This window comes from Acinonyx jubatus, chromosome D4 (assembly GCF_027475565.1).
Source record: "Acinonyx jubatus isolate Ajub_Pintada_27869175 chromosome D4, VMU_Ajub_asm_v1.0, whole genome shotgun sequence".
Classification (NCBI taxonomy): Eukaryota; Metazoa; Chordata; class Mammalia; order Carnivora; family Felidae; genus Acinonyx; species Acinonyx jubatus.
The window spans coordinates 34,038,522-34,061,843 of record NC_069391.1 but is presented as its reverse complement, the minus strand read 5'-3'; the positions used below and the strand labels follow the sequence as shown (position 1 = coordinate 34,061,843).

General features: G+C 44.2%; 1 protein-coding gene across 2 annotated transcripts in view; it reads left to right on the top strand.

Moving 5' to 3' along the window:
* The window catches only part of CCDC180 (coiled-coil domain containing 180), a 66,572-nt gene that overhangs the window by 28,194 nt on the left and 15,056 nt on the right, over positions 1 to 23,322 (top strand). The window contains exons 20-31 of one of the 2 annotated variants that reach the window (XM_053204912.1): positions 3,359 to 3,534; positions 5,152 to 5,332; positions 6,271 to 6,417; positions 7,069 to 7,213; positions 7,624 to 7,740; positions 11,306 to 11,404; positions 13,414 to 13,533; positions 15,141 to 15,313; positions 15,482 to 15,537; positions 15,656 to 15,734; positions 17,338 to 17,415; positions 22,638 to 22,704. In XM_053204912.1, coding sequence (XP_053060887.1) covers positions 3,359 to 3,534; positions 5,152 to 5,332; positions 6,271 to 6,417; positions 7,069 to 7,213; positions 7,624 to 7,740; positions 11,306 to 11,404; positions 13,414 to 13,533; positions 15,141 to 15,313; positions 15,482 to 15,537; positions 15,656 to 15,734; positions 17,338 to 17,415; positions 22,638 to 22,704 — 1,438 coding nt within the window. The remainder of the gene's footprint in view (positions 1 to 3,358; positions 3,535 to 5,151; positions 5,333 to 6,270; positions 6,418 to 7,068; positions 7,214 to 7,623; positions 7,741 to 11,305; positions 11,405 to 13,413; positions 13,534 to 15,140; positions 15,314 to 15,481; positions 15,538 to 15,655; positions 15,735 to 17,337; positions 17,416 to 22,637; positions 22,705 to 23,322) is intronic. The other variant, XM_053204913.1, reaches the window with a different exon arrangement.

Here is a 23,322-nt window from a genome sequence, read left to right as displayed (position 1 = left end):
GATATCTTCTGTGAGAGTGACCCCCTTTGCCTGTCCAGTGATGCCTTGCTGGCTTGGGCCTTGTACATAAGAAATAGTGCTTTCCCTGCAAGATATTTCTGGGATTCTAACCTGGCATATGTGTAACCTTAGGGTTTCCCTCCCTCCCTCCCTTTCTTCCTTCCTTCCTTTCTTTCTTTCTTTTTTTTTTAGGGGGGGGCGATAATTATATAACTATAGATGCTAGGTATATCAGTATGGTATTTGGCTCTGATTATATGACACATTAATTGCAGACAATTAGAGAATTGAAAAAGTACAAGGAAAAATATAAAAATGACCCATAATTCTACCACTGAGAATTTACCTCCCCTAACTCCCAAGTTTCTGGGAGTGAATTTGGACCAAATGTGGAAATTTACAATTGGCTTTAGGATAGCATTTCCACTGCACTCCTGACTCTATGATATCATCGCAGGACTTACCAGACAGAGATCACCTGAGTAGTCTATCTCCTATGTGTATACATGGTCATGGAGTAGAAAGAGTTAAGTCAGGCTTTTGGAGTCTTCTCTTTCACCTCAGCATCGTCTCACCTTGAAAACATCTCTTGACTTGAAACTCATCCTTTCTCCTTCCTCTGCCACAGTCCATTTTCTGTTCTCCCCTTAAAGAAGAAAAGCAAGGATCACCACCAGAGCTAATATGCATTGAGAGGACTTAATACTCTCAATAACTATGACAGGGGTACCATAATTAGCCTATTTTACAGATGAAGAAACTGAAGCTTAGTTAGTAGCTTGGATAAGATCTCTAGGATAGGAAGTGGTTAGATCTAGGATATGAATCTACACCATGTGATTCCAGAGTTTTGAAAGAAACACTATGCCATCTGGCCTTGCTACTAACCAGAAAAAAAAAAAATTGGATCAAACTGATTGTATTTGCATGTTGAAGGATACAATACTGACAAGTATGGAAATCATGAATGTACAGCTCAATGAATTATCCAAAGGGAACACACCTGGTAACCAGTACCCCCAAGAAATAGAACATTACCAACTCTCCAGGAGCCCCCTTATGTACCCATCTCAAGTCATTGCCCTCTCTTCCCCAAGGATAGCAAATATTCTAACTTATGCATTAGTTTTGCTTATTTTAGAACTTTATTTAAATGGAATCATACAGAATGCATTCTTTTATGTCAGGATTCTTTCCTTATGTTTGTAAAATTCATATGTATTTTTTAAAATTTATTTATTTAAATTCAAGTTAGTTAACATACAGTGTAGTATTGGTTTCAGGAGTAGAACCCAGTGAATCATTATTTATATATAACAGCCGGTGCTCATCCCAAAAAGTGTCCTCCTTAATGTCCGTCACCCATTTAGCCCACCCCCCAACCACCTCCTCTCCAGTAACCCTCAGTTTGTTCTCTGTATTTAAGAGTCTCTTATGGTTTGCCTCCCTTTCTGTTTTTAATCTTATTTTTCCTTCCCTTCCCATATGTTCATCTGTTCTGTTTCTTAAATTCCACATATGAGTGACATCATATGTAGTTTTGAATGTGGGGTTAGCTCATTTTTATTCCTGTATAGTATTCCATTGTAAAAATACATAACCCATTTTATTTATCCATTCTACTACTGCACATTTGGCTTGTTTTTCACTGGGGAATGGAACAATGCCACTCTGAACATTCTTGTATAAGTCTTTTGGTGAACATACGGCTACATTTCTGTTAGATATATAACTGAGAGTGGAATTGTTGAGAGATAGGGTAATATGTGTGTCCCTCTTGAGGAGATACAACCAAAAGATACCACCAAAGAGTTTTCAAAAGCGATTTTGTTTTAACAGTTTACAACAGTGTGTGAGGGTTCCAGTTGCTCCACATCCTCATTGACACTTGATATTGTCAGCAGTTTTTGTTTTAGCCATTCTGGTGTATGTGTAGTAGTGTTGAACATTTGGTTGTCTTTCTTGAAATGTCTAGTCAAATCTTCTGCCCATTTTTTTTTCCTGGTGGGTTGTCAATCTTTTCTCTTATCAATTTATGTGAGAAAGTTACCTATCCTAGATATGAGGCTTTTGTTAGGTAAATACCTGGCAAATGTTTATCCCTCTCTTTGCTTGCCTTTTTTTACTCTCTTAAGGTATCTTTTGATAGAAAGAAATTCTTATTTGTAATAAGGTCCTTTTCATCAACCTTTTTCATTAGGGTTAGTGTACTTTCTTTCTTATCTAAGAAATTTTTGCTTGCCGCAAGGTCATGAAAATATCCTCCTATGGTATTTACTACAAATGTTATTGTTTTACATTTCCACATTTATATGTAAAATCCACCTGGGATTAATTTGTGAGATAGGAGTCAGATTCATTTCCTACCATATGGATAATCACTTGACCCCAGAAGACTCCCCTCTCCCCATGGCTCTGCCACACCTCCTTTCTGTTTCTCTGTGTATCTATTCTTGCATTACTGCCTCACCCTGCCTGATTACTGCAGTTTTATATCAAGTCTTAATATCTGGTAGAGTATGTTCTCCAATTTTGGTCTTCTCCTCAACTATCTTTGGCCATTTGCATTTCTACATAAACTTGAGATCAGCTCACTGGTGTCTATTAGAAGATGTCTGCTGAGATTTTTACTGTTATTGCATTGAATCTATAGATAAATCTGGGGACAACCAACACCTTAACAGCACATAGCCTTCTTAACAATACATAAATTTTGAAAAGGAAAAAGTGATAAATTGGGGAAAGTATTTGCAACTCACATTGCAGTCAAATGACCTCACGTTCCTAATATATAAGGAGCTCCCATATAAAGAGATTGAAAAGAAAAAGAGCATCTTCACAACAGAGAAATGGGCAAAATATATTAATGCACAGTATGCAGAAAAAGGAATTATATAGTCTTAAACACATGACAATATGCCCAGTTTTGGTCATAACATGACAAAATTGTCAAATTCAAAAGTTTGGCAATACACTACAAGGCGGCGGAGAAATAGGAACAGACTGCCTTGCGAGGAAAGCAGTCAAGCCATATCTTCAAGAACCACATATGTATTTTAGCCTTTGAGTCAACATTCCAGTTCAGGGAATTTATCCTACAGGAATGCTTCTACGCTTGACTTATATACAAGGTTATTCACTGCAGCCTTTTTTGAAGAACAAATGGTTGGAAACCATAAAGTGTCTGCCAGAAGGGGATCTGGTTAAATGAATGATGGTCCATCCAGACAAAAGAATATCATGTAGTTAGGAAATAAAATAAGAAGTGAAAGAGGGAAATGCTTTACATAACAATATGGAAGCTCTCTCTGTGGCCACTGCTACTGGCAGAGCTGACCCTCACTGGTTTCTCCCTCAGACTTCGAGCTGGTTTTTTCGAGCACCTAGAGAAGTGGTTTGACCAACGTGTCCTCAAAACCAAGGTCACTGTGGCCACCAAGATTGATGAGCTGGACTCAGAACTAGAGCTGCATCTGCACCTACACAAGCCAAGAGCTGAGTGCATTGAAAAGGACATCCACAATGTCAGAGCAGGTACAGACCCAGCCTGGGAAAGGCCACTCTGCCCCAGACAGCTGGTGTCTGTGCCACCACAGTTCTGCGTTCATTAGGTGCCCCTGTGTGAGGGTTCCATCTCCAAGGCTGGCAGAGAAGGTACCCACATTTGAGATTTTTAAAAAATTTTCTTTTAAAAACAGGACTTTTAGATGCTAAAATGAAGAGTATTGTCATGCTTTAGCAGTGTGAATCTCAGATCTGCTCACACATCTGTCAGATATATACCTGCATAGCAGATGCTTCCTGTAGCTCAGGAATCAGAGCTATCACGCTCAACCTCTCTAGCTATGTGACTCTGAACAGGTTACCTGACCTCTCTGATCCCTCCCTTGCTTGCAGAAGGGGATATTGGTGGTGGTAATCAACTCTCCCTGGAATGGAACAGTGAGGAATCTTGAGCAAGTGGTAGGCATTAATTTCAGCTTATAGTTTATAACTTAAAAAGAGTGCCATTTCTCTCTTAGGCAGAGGTCCCCTTTAGGGGGTGGCACAGTTTTAGTTGGATCCTCAATGACCCTGTTTGGTTTTCACTTATGTCACAATTCAAGCTTCTTCATAGACCCTTCCAGCTCCCAGAGAGACCACACATGGTCCCACCCAAACTCTTCCTGCCTGGAGCAGTGACAGAGTTGTGGGAACAGACAGCCTGGCCTGGAGTCCCAATGCTTGTGGCCTTGGGAGACCTGCTTGGCTTTGGAACCTCATTGTCTTCATTTGGAAAATATGTGCATTAAAACTAAATATAAATTGAGATGCTCTATTTCTTGCCCTTCCCTGGCTCCCTGACCCAATGTGTGATTGGGAGATCAAGGTCAGAGAAACAATGCCCCAGAGTCACTGCACTCATTCTTGGCATGGCTGGGAGGACAGAATTTTCACCACTGTGGGCAGTAGGGAGGTAGGGTGGACTGACCTGGAACTATCTGTCAGTTTTAAAGACCTATGATGGAGCCTTTGAAGCCAAATCCTCGTTCTGTTTACTCCACCGTAGAAGTCTGTTGGAATTCAAGCTCCTGGAAAGAGTAGTCACTGATTTATTTATTTTTTTTTAATTTTTTTTTCAACGTTTATTTATTTTGGGGACAGAGAGAGACAGAGCATGAACGGGGGAGGGGCAGAGAGAGAGGGAGACACAGAATCAGAAACAGGCTCCAGGCTCTGAGCCATCAGCCCAGAGCCTGACGCGGGGCTCGAACTCACGGACCGCGAGATCGTGACCTGGCTGAAGTCGGACGCTTAACCGACTGCGCCACCCAGGCGCCCCAACTGATTTAAAGCAATAAACTCTGACTGCCCAGTGTTGTGCTGGTTGTTTTCTCCAGAGCCTCTCACCACAATCCCTGCCCTTCCCAAAATGTCCACCCATCCCACCTGTTTCCAGGTGTCTTCACCAGCAGAGACCTCCCTTCACACAGCCTGGACAGCCTCTTCTCTAGTTAGACACCCAGGGGCAGTGTCAGATTGGCCTCTCTGAGATCTGCACCCATTCCCAAGCCAACCCCTGGCAAGGACAGCTGTCACTGTCTAGGAGGGGAACGTCCTGAGGTGACTTGGGATCCCAGAGGGCCTCAGCTCTCCTTCATTCTTTTCCAGCTGAGCTCTTGCTTCATCAAGAGCAGCTGGACAGCCACTGTGCTGGGGTGATCGAGACGCTGAGAAAGGAGAGGCTGATGTTCTACCGGTTCCAAGAAGAGCAAAACATAAAGAGCAAAAACTTCCGCCGCAAGATTTACAACATGGAGCATATCTTCTTGAATGCCACAAAGAGCCAGAGGTATGGCCCTGGGAGTCTCCACTCTGGCCCCATAGCCCTAGAATCTCAGCCAGGTGGCTGCTTTCAAAGGGAGTGGTTCCTCCCTGGTGGATAAAAGAGTCCATTTGCCAGGCCCCACAGCAACCTTCTCTTTTCAGCTCTCCTTTTCACACAAGTGAGTCTAACTGTATGAACTGTCTGTCCGGGGGCAGGGGGCTGGGGACTGGGTGAGCAGCTAGGGAGAAAAGGGCACACATGTTCAGGATGCAGGGATGCTACTAACCTGCCCTGAAACGTCTGTGCTGGGAGAGACCACTTCCATCAAGGGAAATCGGGACAAACTTCCTGCAGAAGGCCTCCTGGTCTGAGATGGAGGAAGGTGAAGAGGAGACAGAATTTTTCCCCTCAGCAAGGAGCACTGCCCAGCTCGAGGTGGGGAATGCTCACGGCAGAGCAAAGGGCTCCAAGGAAGCCATTCAGGGATTTTAGATGGAGGCCCTTGCGTGGTTAGGGAGACCTCAGGTAACAGGTGAGGAGCCCTCACAGGTGTCTGGACAGCGGTCAGGTACACAAGAGATCGCTGGTTAGGGTGGACTTGAAGGTGAAGAGGGAACTTGCAGGGTGCTCCCTCAGGAGAACACCAGGCACAGGAGTGAGAGAGAAAGTTTGGGCTGCAGGGAGGAGCCAGATCAGTTGGACCTAGGGATTCCTTTAGTAATTTGACGGCAAGGGCCAGAGAGAGGAGAGGGATGTCCTCTGACCCAGCACACTGAGAGCTCCGCACTGTGCCCTGCACACACTGGCATTCTGAGCTTCCTTCGAAGCCTCTTTTTCTACCCAGAAGAACATGGCAGTGGTTCTGGTAGCCCCACAGATGGGCACTGCAGTGGAGCTCAAGCAGCGCCCCCAGGCTGCCCTGCCATGCCCACGTCATCATCCTGCCCTCCTGTGTCTCCCAGGCTGGTTACTCTCAGCAGCACACTGCACCGGGAGCTGCTCAGCTACATCGACGTCGTGCAGGTGTCCCTGCGCAGCTTCCGCCAGTACTTGGAGGAGAACCTGGGCAAGCTTCACTACGCCAACATCGAGTTCATTAAGCACTGCAGGTGGGAGCCAGCGTCGGGGCCTCTGTGGACACTGGGCTTTCTCTATTGAGAAGTGGTCTTGTTTCCCCTCCATTTTTTATTGTGACAAAATACATAGGACGTACAACTGTCCATTTTAACCATTTTCAGGTGTACAGTTCAGTGGCATTAAGTACAATCACATTGTTGTGCAACCATCACCAAGATCCATCTCCAAAATTTCTCGTCTTTATACACTGAAACTCTGAACGCATTCAACACTAACTCCTATTCTCCTCCCCCTGGCCCCCAACAGCCACAATTCCATTTTCTGTCTCCATGAATTTCACTTCTCTAGGTACCTCGTATAAGTGAAATCACAGAATATTTGTCCTTTTGTGTGTCTGGCCTATTTCAGTTAACATAATGTCTTCAACACTCACCCATGTGACGTGTCAGAATTTCATTCCTTCCGAATACTGTTCCATTTTGTGTACATACCACATATTGTTTCTCCATTCATCCCTTGAAGGACTTTTGGGTTATTTCACTGCTTCTATCTTTGAACCACCTGCATTCATTTTTCTATGATCTTAAACTTTTAATCTAAAGCCTTGTCGACCACAGGATTTGGAATGGGTGGGAAGTTTCATGTCTGATCAGTGCCTTTTCTTTCTCCCAAACTATTTTCAGATTGTTTTCTGACGGAGGCAACTTTTCTGCTGAAGAAATTGACTCACTGTGTCTTCGACTGGAGAAGGAAGCTTCTCGAATAGAATTTGTTGAAAGTTTAATCATGATCAACATGGAGAAGATGGAGAATGAATACCTGGACCAGGTTGGGGAGCCCTGCCCCTGACCTCCAGCCAGGCATCCGGGGCGCCCTTGTACTTTGCCTGATGAGCCCTGCCAAGCCCCCTTTCCAAAAAATTGAGCCTGTCCCCCTCTGCTTCCAAAGTTCATAAGTTCCAAGTAAACCTCCCTCCTTTACTTTTTTTAAAAAAAGGATTAGTTTCTAATTTTGTTTTAATGTTTATTTATTTTTGAGAGAGACAGAGACAGAGTGTGAGTGGGGGAGGGGCAGAGAGCGAGGGAGACACAGAGTCCAAAGCAGGCTCCAGGCTCTGAGCTGCCAGCACAGACGCAGGCTCGAACTCACAAACTGTGAGATCATGACTTGAGCCGAAGTTTGATGCTTAACTGACTGAGCCACCCAGGTGGCCCCCTCCTTTTTATATTTCTCTACAGGCCAATGATGTCATCAATAAGTTTGAAAGCAAATTTCATAACCTGTCTGTGGACCTTATTTTCATAGAGAAAATCCAGCGGTTGCTGACAAATCTGCAAGTGAACATCAAGAGCGAGGTAGGACAGATTCACTTTTTACCTGGTAGATGTTTATCTCACACACACACACACACACACACACACCTGCATGCCAGGCACTGTCCCAAGTGCTGGGGATACCACTGTGGGCTCTCCCCCATGAAACTTAAATTCCAGCCAGGAAGACAGAGATTAAATCATAGTAGCCTCTAGGATTCATTGAGTTATTACGCACCATGCATCCTGATAACTGACTTATTTTGATTAGCAATGTTAGTCCTCACAAGAACTGTAGGAGGCAAGTTCTGTTTTATTCCTACTTTAGAGATAAAGAAACTGAGGCCAAGAATAACTAAGTGACTTAGATAAGAACACAGAGCTCTTAAATGGTAGAGCCAAAATGTGAACCTAGCTCAGGGGTGCCTGGGTGGCTCAGTTGGTTAAGCATCCGACTTTGGCCCAGGTCATGATCTTGGGGTTTGTGGGTTCAAGCCCCATGTGAGGCTCTGTGCTCAGAGCCTGGAGCCTGCTTCAGATTCTGTGTCTCCCTCTCTCTCTGCCCCTCCCCTGCTTGTGCTCTGTGTCTCTCCCTCTCAAAAATAAACATTAAAAAAATTGTTTTTAAATTTCAAAATGTGAACCCAGGTCAATGATCTCAAATAAACAACCTAACTGTAAACCTCAAGGAAATAGGAAAAAAAAAACAAACAAAGTTAGCAGAATGAAGGAAATAACAAAGATCAGATCAGAAATCAATGGAATAGAGACCAGAAAAACAATAGAAAGGATCAATGAAGCTAGAGCTTGTTTTTCAAAGGTAAACAAAATGGACAAACCTTTAGCTAGACCAAGAAAAAAAAGAGATAAGACTCAAATAAAGTCAGAAATGAAAGACATTGCAACTAATACCACAGAAATACCAGAATCATGAGACTATTACCAATTATATGCCAACACATTAGATAACCTGGAAGAAATGGATAAGTTTGTAGAAATATATCTACCAAGATTGAATCATGAACAAATAGGAAATCTGATAGACCAATTGGTCAATTGCTTTTTCTGTGTCTATTGTACTGATCAAATGATTTTTATTTCTTATTCTATTAATGTGGTGTCACATTGATTGATTTGCATTTGTAGAACCATCCTCCTTGCTTCCAGAGGTAAATGCCACTTGATCGTGGTATACAATGCTTTTAATGTGCTGTTGAATTTCATGTGCTAATATTTTGTTGAGGATTTTTGCATCTATATTCATAAGGGATATTGGTCTGTAGTTTCCTTGTAGTGTTCTATTTTTTTTTTTTTTTTTTTTTTTAGAGAGAGAGAGAGAGAGAGAGGGCACAAGTGAGCAATGGAGAGGGAGAGAGAGAGAGAGAAAATCCCTGGAGGGGCAGAGAGAGGGGGGAGGGGAAGGGAGAGAGAGAGACAGAGAGAGGGAGGGTGGGAGAGAGAGAAACAGGGCTCACCCAAAAATGGAACTCGTGTTCACCCAAAGCGGAGCTTATGCTCACTGGAAGTAGGGCTTGTGCTACCTGAAGCAGGGCACGAGCTCACCCGATGTGGGGCTTGAGCTCATGAGCTATGAGATCATGATCTGAGCCCAAGTCGGATGCTTAACCAACTGAGCCACCCAGGCACCCTCTTTGTAGTGTTCTTACCTGACTTTGGCGGCAGGGTAGTGATGGCTTTGTAATATGAGTTTGGGAATATTCCCTCCTATTCTATTTTTTGGAAGAGCTTGAGAAGAATTGGTGTGAAGTTTTCTTTAAATGTTTGGTAGAATTCACCCATGAAACCATCAGGTCCTGAGCTTTTCTTCGTCAGGAGGGTTTTGATTACTAATCCAATCTCCTATTATTTTGCAATATATACACATGTCAAATTATACAAATTATACCTTTATAATAAGGTATACATTGTATACCTTAAACTTATATAATGTTACATGTCAATTATATCTCAATGAAGCCAGGAAAGACTTTGAATTATTTTTAGACTTTTTTCTATGCATATAAAGATTATATATATATATATATATATATATATATATATATATATATATATTATATAATATATAAAAGATATATACACACACATACATACACACACACACACACACAAAATCCAGCCTCTTTCTATTTTATACAATTTTGTAAGCTATATAATCTTTAAAGATTATTTGAAAACACTATTGTTCTGGCTTCCCTCTCCTGAATGTGTTGCCATTTTTACTTAGCCAATCCTTTTTGGAGAAATAGTTGTTGGATTTCACTTATTATGCCAGTGATATGATAAATACCCTTGCAGAGGGAACTCTGATTATGTCTGTAAGGTATCTCCCAGAGCTAGAATTACTGGGGTAGAGCATGAATGTTTTAAGGCTTCACGTGTTCCCAGGTGGCTTTTACAGACAACTCATCACCAGCTGGTCATGAGTGTGTTCTTCTTCATACCCTCAACCACTACTGTGGGTTGTCGATTTTATTTTTAAACCTTATCTGTTTGACAGTAAAAAAACACAACAAAACAAAAACTTAAAAAAATTTTTTTGATGTTTATTTAATTTTGAGAGAGACAGAGACAGAATGCCAGTGGGTTGGGGCAGAGAGAGAGGGAGGCACAGAATCTGAACCAGGCTCCAGGCTCTGAGCTGTCAGCACAGAGCCTGACGTGGGGCTCGAACTCACAAGCTGTGAGATCATGACCTGAGCTGAAGTTGGATGCTCAACCAACTGAGCCACCCAGGCACCCCTAAAACAAAAACTTTTATATTTGCATTGATCTAGTTTCTGATAACATTGTGCATCTCCCCCCCACCAATTTCATTTTTCCAATATTTAATTCATCTCTTATATAATGTTTTGCTGAATATGTTGCTGATCAAAACAAGTATTCTAGAACAGGAACCCTCTTGCACTGTTGGTGGGAACGCAAACTGGTGCAGCTGCTCTGGAAAACAGTGTGGAGGTTCCTCAAAAAATTAAAAATAGATCTACCCTATGACCCAGCAATAGCACTGCTAGGAATTTACCCAAGGGATACAGGAGTGCTGATGCCTAGGGGCACTTGTACCCCAATGTTTATAGAAGCACTTCCTACAATAGCCAAATTATGGAAAGAGCCTAAATGTCTATCAACTGATGAATGGATAAAGAAATTGTGGTTTATATACACAATGGAATACTACTTGGCAATGAGAAAGAATGAAATACGGCCTTTTGTAGCAACGTGGATGGAACTGGAGAGTGTTATGCTAAGTGAAATAAACCATACAGAGAAAGAAGATACCATATGTTTTCACTCTTATGTGGATCCTGAGAAACTTAACAGAAGACCATGGGGTAGGGGAAGAAAAAAAAAAAGAGGTTAGAGAGGGAGGGAGCCAAAACATAAGAGACTCTTAAAAACTGAGAACAAACTGAGAGTTGATGGGGGGTGGGAGGGAGGGGAAGGTGGATGATGGGTATTGAGGAGGGCACCTGTGGGGATGAGCACTGGGTGTTGTATGGAAACCAATTTGACAATAAATTTCATATTAAAAAAATAATAAAAAAATAAGTATTCTAGAAACAAACCTTGGAAGTTCTGGTTTTTCTAGGTTGCAAAATCCAATCTGCAAACAGATGGATTGAATTCGTCTCTGGAACAGCTTCAAAGGAAAATAGAAATGTGTCGAAACTCAAAGGGAGATAAAAAAGTAAGTATTCAGTATTTGCTAAGCTATGAATAGTGAAGATGCCATTATACAAGAATCAAACTGAAAGTAAATTTACATCTGTCATCAAGATTTCTCCAGCTCCAGAGGGGCCTCTGAGCCTTCCTACTTAACCCCTGTTGGACCCAATGGAATTAAGGAAGAGAAGAGAAAACAGCCACCTTCTCTCGCCCCCAGCCCCTCCCTGGCAAGCATGTAGAGTCCAGTGAACGTGGGGCTTCAGTCTGACCTCACTCCCCTGCTGATGTCACCAGGCTTCCTTCCCTGTAATTGGAACTCAGCCCTAGAGGAAAAACAGAAGCAGGCAGGACTCTGCTTTCTGAACAACCACTTTTTGTTTGATTTTTCATTTGCTCATTTTGATCATTGCACATGAACTGGTTACTACTGTTTTCTACGGTTACTACTGGTTAAAATGTCCAAATTAGAGCAGTGTGGATCAGCACATCAGGTCTCTGGATGTTTACGTTGTTTACATGCTTGTTTTTCTGCCACCAGCACACATCTCTGTCCCCTGTTCCACATCTGTCCCGGCCTCCCCGGGCAATCTTTTCCCAACAGCTCAACCAGGCACTCGAGAACCAGATGTCTCAACTGGAGGTTTCTTGAATGGGATGTTCCTTCCTCACCAAGCTTTGTCTTTTCTCTTCCATTTCAGTGACTGAGTTGAGGTTTCATGTTTGTTAACACTGAGAGGACATTTAGTCTCTATGCTTTTTCTTGCATAGTAACACATGCTTCTTGAGAAAAGTTCAAACATCCACAAAGCACTAAGTGAATACACATCCCTCATATTAGTCTCATTTTTTTGCAGAGCCCCTGTGACCTCTGTGTTTTTATGCAGTTATTTCTGCATGACCCCTGAGGAACAGGGGGAAAACAGCTTAATCTGCCATGACTTCTTTATCAGTCCCTTTAGGGACAGCTCTGCCTCTCCAGAGCAGAAACATTTGCTCTCCTGCATTTCCTCACCTCTCCAACCCCCTCACTGCCCTCTTCTTGTGGTGTCAGAGTGTTGGACAGGGGAAGGCTTTCACAGCCTTCTGGCCAGGTCAGGGGAACTTGAACTTGGGTGGGCAGGCAATCCTGTGTTGATGGAGGAGACTGGTTGGACACCTCTGCGAAACAGTGATCAGGAGATGGGAACGATGCATGGTGAAGGCAGTGGGGACCATGGACAGGTGTGGCCAGGGTCACATGCTCAGTGCCACATACATGGAGGGGCTTCAGGTTGCTGTGTGCAGAAAGGCAGGGAGGGAGGGAGGAGTGAGGCAGCGTGTCATAACTGAAGCACAGAGAATTGTGGCTTGGACAAGGTACCACCAGGGACACCTTCCAATTCCAGAGTTGAGTAGCGGGGGAATGGTTAGGACTCAGAATTCACTAGAAATGAAGGAAGCAGAAGAGGCCAAGGCACCTCCTGGCCTGGGTCATGTACATAGGTCAGTGAACAATGCAGGGGACCAAGTGTGAGGACTGACAAGTGATGTGTGGGTGCACGTAAAGGTGAACGTCCTTACATGTTCTTTCCTGCACACCTGGGGGCAGGGTCTGTGGGATTGCTGCTTGAGGGGGTGTGTATCTGAGCTTGTTGTGGAAATGGTTAGATCACTTTCCAGAAAGGCTGTGGTCATTTCACTCACACACAACGTGGCCATTTGGGGCCAAACATTTCCTTCTAAGAGCGTCAAAGCTAGAAGAGATTCCAAGGAACATTCTGTGTCCCACCACACAGATGGGGAGACCAAGTTGAGCTAACTCAAATCATTTGCCCAGAATGAACCCATAAAACCAGGACTAGAACTCCTGATGCCCCATCAGTGAAGGATTTACTGCCCCACTGCAGTTGCCCGAGAGAGCCAGCCAGCACCGCCCACTCTCCTAGGGCCCTCCCTGCAAGTGAGGGGCCTCCATTGAATCAAGAGGCCTGTGGTTCAGATGGAGGCAGGCGGCCCTCCTGCACCTTGCTTCCTGCAGCTCTCTTCTCCTAGGTGGTGGCCACGGATGACCTCCTTGGCTTGGTCCGGACTTGGAAAGAAAAACTGGGCCAGAGGATTCAGTACCTGAATTGCAGGCTGGACATCGTATTCACGACTCAAGTTGTCTTTACTGTAAGGAACAGACAGTAGAGGAAGGGAATGGGAAGTGGGGAAGGGTGGGTGAGCTGTCACAGCTGGGCTCTCAGGAGACCTGCAGAGCTCAGTAGAGCCTAAGGGAAGAGACGGCTCCCAGGGTCCTGCTGAACACCAGGCCTACCAGGTTGCCTTGGAAAGACCATAGGCTGTGCAGTCAGATCTGGGATTCAAATCCCAAATAGTCCACTTCCCTGCCATCTTAGGAGATTCCTCACCTCCTGGCACCATCTCCTCACCTTCACCAAGACCTACCAGCTGCCAGCTCTCAGGCTACCCTTGCCTTTCAGCCTTTTCCTTCCCACCCATGCGCATAAGCAACCACTGGCTTCTCCCCACCCCACCTCCACCAACCTCTTCCTGCCCACATGGCTGCCCTTTTCCTCTCATGTTCCCTCATGATCCACTCCCTGAACTACAGCCAGACATAATGTTGGAGAAGGTCAGTCTGACTGTGCCACTCTCCTGATCACTCAGGGTGAAATCCACATCCTTCAACTGAGCCTTCACAGCAGCCTCTTTGGTTTGCCCTCCATGGTCTCTTCATTTCTCACCCCCACTCCCACCCAAAAGACATCACTTCCCACTGGGCCTTCTCTCACAGACCACAGTGATGTCTCCATTTTTAGGGGCTATCTCTCCAGACTGTGTACCCCAAGAGGGCAGAGCTTCTGTCGCCGCCACCCTGCACTCAGCCCTTAACATCAGGTTTTGAACACCAGAGACACTCAACCAACTTCCAGGAGTGTGTGACATAAAACAATATGGGAATAAGTGGACATCCCTCAAGTTCTGCTCTCACTGCCATGTTTTGAACCAGTCCTTCCTTCTATGGGGAGGCGCTTCCCACCATGCCACCGATACTAACCCTCCATCATACCACCAGCATCATACCACCTGCGCCCTTCAAGAAAGAACTCAGGAGTCCAGCTAGGGTCCCTCCCTCTTATAGTCCACTGCTGAGACAAGACTCAAATAAAATAGGGAATAGCCTAACTAAGCCCTCTTTGAGGGCCACTACTCCTACCCTTTCTCTAAGGTCCGACTTGTAGGGCGTGTTGGCCACTCACTTGCCCACACATTTATTCATTCATTCACCCATTTTAAGAACACTGCCTGGACACATCTATGGGCTGGCCTTGTAAATCCATGACCCTCAGCCTCATGGAAGACTTTGGAACTTTTCCTTCATAGCATTGGTCACAATTTTGACTAGACATTTATTTGTAGAAGTGCATGTTAAATGTTTGTCTCTCTGACTAGACTGTAAGCCCTATAAAAACAAAGATCACATGTTACCTCTCCACCCTGTGTCCCAGGACCCAGCCAGAGCCTTGCAGAAAGCAGGTACTTGGGAAATGTTTTTGAAAGCCACATGCACATATAAATGAATGAATGAATGACTCTCTAAAGGATATATGACCATTACCATTTTTTTAGAAGGAAAATACAGACTCAAAGAATCAGGCAGCTAGCCTCCTGCTGCAGCCCCTGGGCAAGGTGCTTTTGGAACATGAACCCAGCTGCTTTCATTCCTAGCATGTAGACTGGGCCCACACACTCAGGCCCTTCTCTTGGGCCTGCAGGATGACATCATGATCGATATGGAGGTGGAGAGTGACATCCTGGTGTCTTCAGAAGTCCTTGAAGAGGAAGCCAAGGTAGACTTGGTCACCCCTGAGTCCTTTGCCCAGCCCAGCCGCATGGGGAAGTCCATGATTGAAGACCCGGCTGTGGAAGTTGTCAAGAAGATCCTGCAGTGAGTGGCCATGGGGTGTACATGGCCTCAGTTTCCTCCTCTAAAATGGGCCTCATAATAGGACACGTTCACATGGTATTATGTGCTAACTGGGATGGTACCCAATGCCTGCCCTGAGCTGTCCTCATGGTCACTGGGGAAAGCTCATATCCTTTCCTTTGGTTTCAGACTTCCCAACTCAAAATGCTCAACCCAGCAGTGCGACAAAGATCGGTTCCAGACAGGTAGAGACAAACAGGCCTGTGGGTCTTGGGGCACTGGCGGTGGGAAAGCCAGTGTTGCCATCTGGTCCATCCTCACCTTGGGTCCTCTGTTCTTGTCCTGGGTGCTCATCACCCAAAGGCTTGAAGCGACACCGGAACCGAGGAGAACATGTCGTGAGAAAGGCCCTGTCCAGTGCCAGTGCCACTTCAACAACGAGGTAGGTCTGCTGGGCTGCTGAGGATCTCCCCTTCCCAGATGCCTTCCCTGTCCCCATAGACATAGGCCAGAGACCACCCTGTCCATTTATCAGACTGTCCTAGGAAAGTACCACCTGTACTCCCAGCTCTGAGACCCCAATGGACCCAGTGAGAGGTTGGCTCTGAAGCTGGCGTTAGTCAGGTCTGTGCTCATTCCTGCTGAGTGATGCAGCTCACACAGGCCTCCCACCTTGAGAGCCCATCTGGGCATTCAGTGGTTTTCCATGGTCACAACTGGTAGATCCCAGCCCTCCTCCCATACCCATTCTTCCCAGTCAAAAAGAGGGACATTGGAGATGGCTTTCTCTCCAGGAGAAATTCTGGGCCTCTGCATCCTGGTCAGGCACTCTGCCCATTATGCCCCTGTAGGGGTCATTGGACTCATTACTCAGTGAATGTGGGCCCCGCTGGCCCCTGACACTGATTCAACAGAAGGCAAGTAACAGAGCCAGTGGCTGAACTGACTTTTGGGTCCTCTTGAGCCCTCATTTATATGGTTTGATTCCTGGTTTTGAGGAAGTAGCGGTGAGGCAATTCCTGCTTTGCATACCTCCAAAAGATCCATGAACATGAATGCCATCTGCAACGTGGAAATAAACCTAAGACCAACCAAATGAGAAAAGCAAAGGCTATTTATTCGGAGCTTGGTACAGCAAGGGAGTCAGCCATCATTACTTCTGTTTTAGCAGAGACTCAAAGGCAGACAAGAGTGAAAAAACTGTATAGTGGAGAAAAGGAAGGCTTTAAATGTGCCTTTATTGGAGGCTGTTGATGTGGGGAAGCTGGAGGCAGGACAACTAGCAGCAGGGCATTCTATGTGATTATTTAGGGCTGTGTACTTGACTTTCCCTGATTGGTTCTAAGTTGGAAGCAGGGACAAAATTCAGGGAAGCTGTCAATAATCAAGTCCCGGCCATTTGGAGATGATTGTTACAGGAGTTATTGTTTGGCATTCTGGATTGCCACTAGAGATGACAATATGGCTTCCTCCAGATCTGACTTCTATCAGGCTGGCTTCCCGAGTTGTTTATTATAGACAAGGAATTGGTTTCCTGGGCACGTTGCTGCAGGTTTGGGGTCAGAGTTCTGTATTTTTGTACAGTCCAGCTATTGCCCATCTGTATATTCAGTCTGTCAGTGGTTACAAAATGAAGTCCATGTTGCTGGGGCTGTCTGATGTTGCATGGGACATGCTTACACTAAAAATTATTCACTTCTTATATGGAATTCAAGTTTAACTGGGCACATTGTATTTTTGTTTGAAAAGCACCTCAACCTGTTTTTCTTTGGGTCCTCCCCACAGGAAAGCAAGGATATGAATTTCTGGCCCCTTGCCCCTTCCCAGGGGCCTTGGGTCAGTTTTAGCAATAAGGACTTGACCCCCACGATAAGCGTCTCCAAAGCTTTGAGGAGTAGGGAAGTATCTTGAAGGATTCAGGCCCAGACATGGGGGTCACGGTGTCCCACAGGCAGACGCAGGGCCTCCAGCAAGTTAGGTGGGGCTCCCACAGAACTGTCTGTCTACCCCAGCCTCCAGAACACTGATCCACCTTTGTCCCACAGCATCACACGGTACTCCAAGCCCAACCGAATGGACAGAAAGTACCAAGTGCTCGGGGAGAAGCCACCGCCGCCAGCTGAGTAAGTGGCACCTTTTCCTTTAAGTCCATTTTAACTTGTTGTCTCTGTGAAGGGGGTGGTGAAATCTGACACAGCTGAGGGGAAAATAAGAAGTGGGGGGCAGAGCAGGAGAGATTTGCAAGGGGAAAGATGAGGGTCAAGGTCAGTTTGTCTCATCCCATTTCACCTAAATTTGTTGAGAGACATTTTCACCAAAATTTCACATTTTCTAAGTTAAGCTTTTTGGGGTAGTGGGAAGCACACCTCTTTCAAGTCTGGGATTTGTTTGTGGGTTTTTTTCTTCAATTTTTTAATGCCTCATCTCCCTCATTCCTCTTTCCCTTTATTTTAATTTCATTTATTAAAACAAACTCTGTTCCACTTAATGGCTACATTTCAAGCAAATAAGCAACTTCAGAAAATTGAAAGCAATCAAAGAGACTCAGAGATACCCTCTCCCCCTTAATCAGGGAACTCATCATCAGCCTTTTTGCCCCACTGGTCTTATCTCTGGGGTTTGTGAAGTTTGCAAAGAAGGGTGGTTTTCAGGGCACCTGGGTGGCTTAGTTGGTTAAGTGTCTGACTTTGACTCAGGTCATGATCTCATGGCTCGTGGGTTCAAGCCCCATGTCAAGTTTTGAACTGACAGCGGAGAGCCTGCTTCGGATCCTCTGTCTCCCTATCTCTCTGTCATTCTCCCAGCTCTCTCTCTAAGAAATAAATAAACATTAAAAAATAAAGAAAAGAAGAGTGACTTCAGGACCTAGAAGTTGGGTCCAAGTCAGCAGCTAGATGCTCCCTTGCCCCATTCACAAAAAGGCATTCCTCATCATCAAAATCTTGACTCTCAACTTTTTATAGTTCTGTCATTTTATCACATGTGTATATTCATGTAACTATCACCACAATCAAGAAACAGAACTGTTCCATCACCACCAACTGTATGTCACTCCTGTCACCCCTTTATAGCTGTACCCATGCCCTCTCCCTCTCCATCCCTAACCCTGAGCAACCACTGATCATTTTCCATCCCTATTATTTTGTCATTTCAAGAAGGTCATATAAACAGTCTCATACAGTGTATGACATTTGCAGAGTGGCTTTTTGTACTCAATATGATGCCCTTGAGATCCACCTAAGTGGTCACATGTATCACTAGTTCATCCCTTTGTATTGCTAAATAGTTAGCCACAGTATGGATGCACCACAGTATTTTAGTGGTGAAAAAAAGATCACAGGCTAAACAGAAAAAAAAAAAATCAAGCACTTATGAAATCTCTGAAAGGGAGAGACTTTCCTAGCATAACACAGTGGTGAATTGCTCAGAAAATGGAATCAGACTGATGATGTTTTTACCCCCGCCTTGGGACTCTGACTAAGTGACTTCTCCCCAAGCCTTCACCTTCCCTGTGCACGTGGGTAGAAGAGAGTCCTTTCTTGGAATTGTGAAGACAAGCCAGCAAGTCGTCTACAGGTCGCCCTCGAGTAATGCAGGATCATCACTCCAAGAAGCACTAGATGAAATCACACAGAAAAGGATGGAAAATTTTGGCAAATAAATTTTTAAACTCCTTTGAGATAAAATGCAATTAAAAGTTAGATAACAACCAGTCAAGACACAATAGTGGTAAATAAAGACAACAAAGGAAAAATTGGCTCCTCTCCCCATCCCCTTCCCCCAGAAAATTGCTAAAGAAATTTCCAGCACACAATAGGGTAAGGGGAGAATTGGAAGAGACCACACATGAGGAAGAAATAAAATTAGGAACAAACATGTGGACAAAACACTAATTCTCACTAGAATGCAAACAAATGAAAAGGGAACAAATCCATTCCATATTTTGCCCAACATTAACCAATATGTAAATAGATTTTAGAGGAAGTTCCCAGTTTATCAAGGGAGGGTGCAGATGGTCCCTCCCAGGCACTGCCAGTGGGAGGTGTTAAGGAAAAAATTATTCTGATACTTGTTAAAACAGTAAGGAATACTTTATGTGGGACCATTGCAATAGGCGCCAAGACTGTTGCAACAGGGAAGAGGGATGGGGCTCAACTCAGAATACAATAAGGACAAGAGAAGATTTATAGTCAAAATGCAGAGTGAGGAGGTCAGTAGATTGAAAATTCAACGGTAGTGGATTCTTGCCTACTTAGCAGGATTCTTGCTGCAGGCAGGCCATGGCTGTTGGAAATCAGAGGTGCTCAGATATTGGGTGGGGTGGGTGGGTAGTATCTGAACTGACTTAACAGTATTTTTAATTATTTAATTCTTTATTTTTTAAAATCTTTATTTATTTATTTTGAGAGAGAGAGAGATTGAGAATCTCAGGCAGGCTCCATGCTGTCAGTGCATAGCCCAACATGGGGCTCGATCTCATGAACAGTGAGATCATGACCTGAGCCAACATCAACAGTCCAATGTTTAACCAACTGAGCCACCCAGGTGCCCCTGACTTAGTAGTATTCTTACTAACATAGGACATAGCAAGCCAAAGGCGGTGTCCAAGGATGAGGCCTAGTCAAATAGTAGACAAGGGAAATAAAAGCAAAAATTAACTATTGGGACATCATCAAGATAAAGAGCTTCTGGGGGCACCTGGGTGTCTCAGTTGGTTAACCTACCGACTTTGGCTCAGGTCATGATCTCATGGTTCATGAGTTCGAGCTCCGTGTCGGGTTCTGTGCTGACTGCTCAGAGCCCGGAGCCTGCTTCAGATTCTGTGTCTCCCTCTCTCTCTGCCCCTCCCCTGTTCACACTCTGTCTGTCTCTCATTCTCAAAAGTAAACATTAAAAAATAAGATAAAAAGTTTCTGCACAGCGAAAGAAACAATCAACAAAACTAAATGGCAACCGACAGAATAGGAGAAGATTTTTGCAAATGACATATCAGATAAAGGGTTAGGATCAAAAATCTATAAAGAACTTATCAAACTCAATACCCAATAAAACAAATAATCCAGTGAAGAAAAGGGCAGAAGACATGAATAGACACCTCCAAAGAAGACATCCAGATGGCTAACAGTCACATGAAAAGATGCTCAACATCACTCATCATTGGAGAAATACAAATCAAAATCACAATGAGATACCACCTCACACCTGTCAGAATGGCTAAAATTAACAACTCATGAAACAACAGATACTGGAAGGGATGCAGAGAAAGGGGAACTCTTTTACACTGTTGGTGGGAATGCAAACTGGTGCAGCTACTCTAGAGAACAGTATGGAGGTTCCTCCAAACAAAACAAAACAAAACAAAACAAAACAGAAGTATCTTACCAGCAATTGCACTGTTAGGTATTTATCCAAAGGATACAAAATGCTGATTTTGGGGTGTGCGTGGGTGGCTCAGCTGGTTGGGCATCTGTCTCTTGATCTTAGCTCAGGTCATGATCTCATGGTTTGTGAGTTTGAGCCCTGCGTCAGGCTCTACACTGACAGCCTGCTCGGAACTCTCTCTCATCTCCACCCCTACCCCACTTGTGCTCTCTCTCTCTCAAAATAAATAAACTTAAAAAAATGCTGATTTCAAGGGGCACATGCGCCCCAATATTTATAGCAGCACTATCAACAGTAGCCAGATTATGGAAAAAGCCCAAATGTGCATCGGCTGATGAATGCATAAAGAGGTGGTACACACACACACACACACACACACACACACACCACAGGAATATTACTCGGCAATCAAAAAGAATGAAAATTTGCCATTTGCAATGACATGGATGGAATTAGAATGCACTATGTTAAGCGAAATAAGTCAGTCAAAATATATGATTTCACTTATATGTGGAATTTAAAAAACAGATGGACATAGGGGAAGGGAAGGAAAAATAAGATAAAAACAGAGAGGGAAGCAAACCATAAGAGACTCTTCAATACAGATGGTAGGGGATGGGCTAAATGGGGGATGGGCATTAAGGAGGGCACTTGGGGTGAGCACTGGGTGTTACATGTAAGTGACGAATCACTGGGTTCTACTCCTGAAACCAATACTACACTGTATGTTAACTAACTTGAATTTAAATAAATAAATTTTAAAAAAAGAAAGATTAAAAAAATCAGAAAACCTAGCAGTCCAAAAATAGAGGATTGCAAACCATGGTGCTTACATACTAGATGGTGTTACACAGCCATTTAAAAAGATATCTTAATGTGGGGGAACACTTAACAAGTGAACAGAATGTAAAATACACATGAACCTAATTCCAAACTGACTTTAAAAGCAGCCAGAAGGAAATACAATAAAATGTTGGCATTCATTTTCTCCTTTGCTTTTCAGTATATTTCTAATTTTCTTTAGTTATGATGAGTGAATTTTAAAATGAAACAGTGAGTGGCCTATATACATATGTTTTAGAAATTGGCTGCATCACTTAACAGAAATTGTGAAAAATTAAGTGTCCTACATCTTAAGGTTCTAAGTTAAATTAAGTTCTAATACATCTATCCCTTCCCTTATTTCACTTTTACTATTGAGATAATTGACTTAACTGGCCAGGAATATCCACTGGTACTGGGCAACTTTGTTTAATCAAGCCCCAGTGTGTGCAGAGTCAGCCTAAATGGCAGAGGTACCGGAAGGTGGATGTTTGGTCCTACAGGAAGTCCTGCTTGTTTGATTAATATTTATAAGAAATTGTTCTTTCTTCTTTCAACCAATACTGAGGTACAAATAAGTTCAGACTCTGTAGCAGGACTGGGGGTCCCATGGTGAGCAAAACAGACACATGCGGTCTGTCTAGATGGAATTTACCATCTTCTAGAAGAGATAGAGTTTAATCAGCCGGTCACAAAAATCAATCCCAAATCCCTCTGTGGGGAGTGTTGTAGAGCTGAGGACCACTCTGAGAGCATTGGACCAGGATGGTCAGGAATTGCCACCAGGTTAGGATCTGAGGAAGAGCAGGAGCAAATGTGACCAAGAAGAAAGTTAACCATATTCTCTGGTGAGGAATCAGTGTGTGCAAAGGTCCCAGGGCAGGAGCAAGTAGCTACAATGAGTGATGAGGCCAAAAGAGAATAGACTCTTGGAAGGGGCCAAACCCAGCTTATCACATAAAAGAGCCATTAAACTAGACAAATAGAAATATTAGGTGAGAACACACCTGGGAATCACATGAACTGTCCAATCCTGGCTGGGCTGCTGAGCACTCAGAATGTTCTGTCCATTTGGTTTTGTCCACACCATTTGGTGTGATTAGACAAGACCCCTCAGGGATCTGTCTTTTGTGTCTTTCAGGGATTTTAAAGGGATCATCCTGACCCTCCTCTGGGAGAGCAATGAGCATCTGCTGAATGTTGTGGAGGTGAGGGCTGCTGCCCAGAGGCCTCTGCGTGCCCCTGGACTGGCTGCTGGCCATATGTCCCCAGCCACCTCTGCCTATTAGATTTTGCTGATAATGGCTTTGTGGGTGAAATTGAGAGAAAGGGACCCACAACCACAGCTACCTAGCTTCTGTCACCTCATGTGATGTTTTCTTCATCCTAAAAATTAAACCTCATTCATTCATTTATCCATTTACTGAGCCACCAAACATTTCTCGGACACTTACTACATGTCAGATACTGGGTGGGCTAAGAGGAACAAGCCCAGTCTCTGTCCCTGGGAGGCCAGCACCCCGCGTAGGGAAACAGACATGGCGGCACCACAGGGAGATGGATGGGGCTGCTGGAGCTACCGAGTGCACAGTTCCAGCACACCCCACACAGGGGTGTCTGTGTGCGTTCCTGTCGGCCTCCAACTAGGCTGCAAACCTTCAGAATAGGGTCTGTGAGTCATCCATATTTGTGGCCTTTGGCCTAGTACCTAGTTTGGCACTTCATAGAATTCTCTCAACCTGGTCGTTGGAATGAGATTCCATTTGGGTCTTGAAGGACAAAAAAAGAGTTTTGCCATTCAGTCACTTATGCCTTGAGTACTGGGA